The 6237-nt window shown below is 25.0% G+C and overlaps 1 protein-coding gene across 1 annotated transcript; it reads left to right on the forward strand.

Annotated features, from left to right (window-relative positions):
- Positions 1-2271: 2271 nt before the first annotated feature.
- LOC108322795 (heavy metal-associated isoprenylated plant protein 30) lies at positions 2272-5602 on the forward strand. Its single transcript, XM_017555040.2, has 3 exons — positions 2272-2539; positions 3267-3342; positions 5146-5602. The coding sequence occupies exons 1-3, from the start codon at positions 2381-2383 to the stop codon at positions 5466-5468; spliced, it is 558 nt and encodes a 185-aa protein (XP_017410529.1). The 5' UTR covers positions 2272-2380; the 3' UTR covers positions 5469-5602.
- Positions 5603-6237: the final 635 nt, after the last annotated feature.

The following is a 6237-nucleotide window of genomic DNA, read 5'->3' on the forward strand; positions in this document are numbered from 1 at the left end:
AGTTGAAAAAGTTGAACCTATGATCTTTTTTCATTATTCCTTTTAACTTTAATAATAAGTCAACTTTATATCTCCATTTAATTACTTAGTGTTTATCAATACTCTCATTCAAAGTTTAAAATACAAAAATGCTAAAATAATTTTATCTTATTAGAAGCTTTCATCAATCAATCCACAAATAGTCACTTAATCAATAAAAATGCATAATTTTTTTCAGATACTTAATAATAATTTTAACAAAATCAGAAAATATATATATATATATATATATATATATATATATATATATATCACTAGTTTAAAGCTGGTTTTAATTACTTATTGAAACCAAGCATTTGTGAGTTAAATAATATAATTAGCAATCAAACATGGTAATATTGAATTAATAATATTATTACATGAATTGAATTAACTTACCTCGTTTGTTTAGATGGAGACTTCTGTGGCAATGGTTATACGATGATAATGTTAGCCACTTCGCATGGCGACACGTCGCGCTAAGTACATTATGGTGAGTATGTGCACAACATACTAAGAGAAAAAAACGTTCTTAACCAACAACAACGAATAAAAACAAGCCAATTATCTGTAGCCAATAATAATCATCTTTTTATTTTTGTTGGAGTCTCCAACTTTTAAACTAAATTGTAACGGGGGATTATTTTTATTTTTTCGTTATTTTTTTATAGTAATTAGGTCCACTATTGTTAGGTTAAATCTCGTTAAGTATAACTGTTAAATTATAAATTCGTATTCACTATATATAAGATTTACAACCTAACACATGGATTCTTGAAATAGTATTTTTTTTTTAAATTATTTAAAAAGTAATCAATAAGTTATTGTAAAAAAAAATTGGAAAACAAGTTAGACCACCACAAGTTCATATAGTTTTGGACAGATCCTCGATCATAAGGTTATATTTTAATATATAATAACTTTTTTTTTTATTTTTAAAATATACAACTAGGTGCTAGAAGCAAATTATTATGGTGTGTACTTTCTTTAAGCTCTCTAAAATGCAAGATCAGAAATGAATATCAACAATGTATTTTTTATCATGTTCTTTTTACTCCATATATATGTTAAGACAATTGATTTATTTCTTATGACTCATGATTTCAAATAATATTATTATATCGATTTTAGCTTTGAAAAACAACGCCATGTAAATACAACATCGATTATTTTAAAGATAAAAATGATAGAACTTCATATTATTTAAGTTGGGTTTTATAAAAATGACATAACTTTAGTAGATAATAACACTTTTATATTCATTTCACACCTTATAAAGATAAATTGGTCATAAAATAATAAAATTTTATATATTTTTTGAAGAAAGAAGAGAATAAAACAATGATAGTATAAATGAATGTAAAAAATTTGTATCAAAATAATTTTTTTAAAGTATAATTTGATTTAGACATAAGTGATATACGCAAATCGAGTCATCTGTGTAAGACTTCAATTTAAATTAAAAAAAATTAACAAAATAGAATTAAGTATAACTAAATCATCTTCGGCCCAAAGGACTTCTCTTAGGAAATATTATAGGGCTAATAGGAGTTCAGTTTTACAAGTCTAAAGTCATGCCATAAATACATGATTTTGTCATTGCGTTGTACAAATATGCCTTTTCAATTTCGATAATTTTATAAAAAATTGCAATAATATTATGAAAAAACCTACAGCTGTAAGTAATCTTGCAAAGGCATCAAGAGTTGTGAAGACAAGGCTGATGCATGGTTGTGTGGCTAAGAGTTAGAAGTTAGAGAATAATGTTTTGTTACGAGTTGTTCTAATCAGCATGGCAAGTGAAGTGAAAACTATGAAATTATGTAATAGATATAATCCAGAAAATACTGCAGAGGAGGTAAAGATATATTCTTTTATTCGAAACTCCTGTAAAATATGGGAAACGGCGTTGAAAGAGTAAGTAAATGAAATCTGGGAATATAACTTTGTTTAGCCATTTTCAAAGATGGTGTCTAAAAAAAGAAGATTACCAGAATATATTTTTCCTTAGCATCTAAAATCTTCTTTCTTTTCTATAACCTCATCCATATCCCACGACACTTGTTATTCCCATTTCACCAACCATGCACCTAGATACCATTCCTGTCTGAAAGGTTGTAACATCACTTGGTTTAGTTCAGCTCACAAAATGCCATTTATATAAATATCTACACTACACATGAAAAAAAGAATTTATACTCTTTTCCGTCCCATTACTTTTCCTTATATATGTTACTCTACTCAATAGCTTCACCTTGATTACAAAACATTATCATTTTTAAGACATGTAAATGCCCCAGAGGAATATATTCCATCGCTGGTTTCTTCCTTAGTTGTTCTTCTTTTCTTCCTTTTATCTACCATGGCTTCCTTGCTAGACAAAGCTTTTCGCTTTGACATCTCTTCCTTTATATATCGCTTTTTCATTTATCATCAAGATCATCATCACCATCGTCATCACAGCAAAGACGTTCACAGAAACTTCAACATGCCAAAGAAGGGTCGTCCACTTTCCTTACAGGTTCACTTTCAACATTAATTACTTTGTTTGTTAAGGATGTTTCATGTTAGATGTTTCAATCTTTCTCATCGATCGTTTTTCTTCATTTCTGGACACGATCATAGGATGTTATCAGATAAATATATATTGGAACAGTAGCGAAACTGATGAAACTGAGATTTTTTCGCATCTGGGTGCTCAATATTATGATGATAATAATTAGTTTCATCAGAGTTTGGTTTTAATGATATTTGGAAACTTTTAAAGTTTATGTAAGGTCTTGGATTCAAACTTACTGCAAAAATTAACCTTTCATCGGTACAAGAGAAAGCGATATGTCATACATGAATTCATCTCCTTTTGATTAAAAAATTGAAGGCGAAGAAAAAAAAGAGAGTAAGAATATAATTTATTATACGACTGGTTAAATGATCTTGTCAGACACGAAGTAGAAGAGTGAAAAAAAGTGACTTTTCAGATCAGTACATGTGAGAGAATATATGAAAATAGAACCATCAGAGTTTCGTTTTTCCTTGAACTTGTCAATAGTATTTTGATGATTACTTGCTTTAAAAGCTGTAACTGGTAATGACTTAAGAAAATAGCTATTCAAATTCATTGTTTACCTGAATTTTGGAGAGGTTTTTGATTTATGAAAGAATCAGAATATGAGGTATATGAGCAATATAGTTAGGAAAAAAGTGAGATGCGAACTGAAATTGACATATGAGATACTTATTCTTTTCAGACAGTTGAGCTGAAAGTAAGGATGTGCTGCACTGGCTGCGAGAGAGTTGTTAAAAACGCCATTTACAAGCTCAAAGGTATGTCTAATCTTAAAAGTTCTTCATAATTTTGGATTATGTATTTTTGAAGAAAAATGGAAGAAAGAATAAGTTTTTTTAATCAATTAAGAGAATTAGAAAAATGAATAAATAGAATTTTCCGTTATATATATAAGCTATCAAATTGTTAATTTATTCTATAAAAATCCTAATTTTCTTTTGTGGTAATATAAATAAAAACAAAATATATACTATGCCCCTTTCCCTCGGCAATCTCTTTCATACCTCAAACATATTCTATTCGTGGCTCAAATGGGCTAAGGAAAAATGATAATGATAGGAACATTTGGACAGGACAAAAAATATTTTTGGAATCCAATTCAAATTCTCCATTACGTATTCTCATTCTTACACAAACACACGTGTATATTAGAAAAATAAAAAAGTTCAAATTTCATAAATTTTTATACCATTTTCAATCATTAAAAACACCACAGTATATATATATATATATATATATATATATATATATATATATATATATATATATATATATATATATATATATAGTCATGTGAATAAACATGTGAATTAATAATAACTTTTTATTAAATTATGACACTAAAATTCATAATAATTATATTAGTGTGTTTTTTATCAGCATATATTATATTATATTCACTAAAAAAGAAACCAGTGAATTATTATTTTGATGAATTAGTTAAAATAAAAATTAACTTACTATGTTTTTACTTTATTTTATTTTGGAATTTGTATTTAATTGTCCTCTTTATGGGAGAGGAAAAGAAAGAAAATTGATAGCAAAAGTTATTGTTTTAAGATAAGAAAGTGAATCCGCAGACATTTATATGATCAAATATATATATATATATATATATATATATATATATATATATATATATATATATATATATATATATATATATATATATATATATATATATATATATATATATATATATATATATATATATATATATATATATATATATATATATATATATATATATATATATATATATATATATATATATATAAGTTTTCAGAACATGAGTTAGGACTCTAAGGTAATTTAAAATTTTCATATTATTTAAAAATAAGTGAAATGAATGATATATAAATAAAATTATTTATAATTATATTTTCTTAAGATTTAGATTATTTTGCTTGTAAATTTATTAATGTTAAATTTTATTTTATCTCTTTTAAAAAAGCTTTACAACATAAATCATTTTAACATATATTATAAAGAAAATAAATAAATGATTGAGTAATGATAGACTGATACTAATTTATTTTCACATATATTATAAAAATAAAATAATCATAAAAGATATTACTTTTTGTATTTTTTAAAAGAATAAAAAATAAGAAAAAATAATGTGAAACAATGTTAAAGAAGTTTTCAGAACATGTATTAGGAGTGCAAGTTAAAAATTTCATATTATTTAAAAATAAGTTAAATGAGTGATATATAAATAAAATTATTTATAATTTCTTAAGATTTAGATTTAACATAATATCTTGATCTCTTGTTCATAATTTATTAATGTCAAATTCTTCTTTATCTCTTCTCGAAAAACTTTACAATATAAACCATTTTAACATATATAGTAAAAAAATATTAAATAATGATAGAATGATACTAATTTACACTTATTTGATATTATACGTAAAATATCATAATTTTTTTTTATTCTATATAAAAAATAAAAAATTTAAAAAAATTGTGTCTGTATCATTTCTCTAAATAATTACCCATATGTATATAAAGAATGTAAAGGAAAAATTAGTTATAAGAGTGTTGAAAATTATTTATAGGGATTGATTCAGTGGAGGTTGAGTTGGAGATGGAAAGGGTAACGGTTGGTGGATATGTTGATCGGAACAAGGTGCTGAAGGCTGTGAGGAGGGCTGGGAAGAGGGCAGAATTCTGGCCATACCCTAACCCACCGCTTTACTTCACCACTGCTGATCATTACTTCAAAGACACCACCCATGACTTCAAAGAAACCTATAACTACTACAGACATGGCTATAACCTCCCAGAAAAACACGGCACCGTTCATGTCTCTCACCGTGGAGACGACAACGTTAGCAACATGTTCAACGATGACAATGTCAATGCTTGTTCTGTCATGTAATCATCATCTTATTATATATATATAATTAAGTCTCTGCTACTACCTAATACCTATACCTAATCGCCACAACACTTCATGTAAATTTCCACAGACTGTTATGTATATATAATATACTATCATATGTATGCGTCAAACGTAGTTTGTACTTCTGTCAATAACGTAGATTCAAATAAAAAATTATATCATAGTATACTTTATCTGTTAATTTTATTAATTAGTATTACTTTATAATAAAATTGAATAGCTATAAAATCCTTATTTGTATTGTCATTGTTCATACACACATTAAAATTAAAACAACTGGTTTTGTCGGGAAACAATCAAATTTTGTAGTAAACACACATTATCGATAGTTATTATTCTATTGATAATAATAATGTCTATTGACGAATATATATATATATATATATATATATATATATATATATATATATATATATATATATATATATAATTTTTATGTATAGGTGAATTAAACAAGTGAGTGTATAGTAAAAGTCTATGGAGACACATATAGTGTATTAGTTTAAGTTTTATTTTATATTTGAAAAGGGAAAATTCTCATATTATTTTTTTTTTGAATAATTTTCCTCATCAATTTTATATTATCGAGTAATATTTCATATGAATTGCGATTTTGATTGTTGTAATAAAACAAAAATATCCAAAAATAATAAAGTGAATTATTTTATAAGTAAATATAAGTTTTATTATATAATTCCATGATTACTAATATTTTATAATTATATAACCATTAACATTTTATAAA

The sequence above is a fragment of the Vigna angularis genome, chromosome 3 (genome assembly GCF_016808095.1).
Source record: "Vigna angularis cultivar LongXiaoDou No.4 chromosome 3, ASM1680809v1, whole genome shotgun sequence".
NCBI classification, from domain to species: Eukaryota; Viridiplantae; Streptophyta; class Magnoliopsida; order Fabales; family Fabaceae; genus Vigna; species Vigna angularis.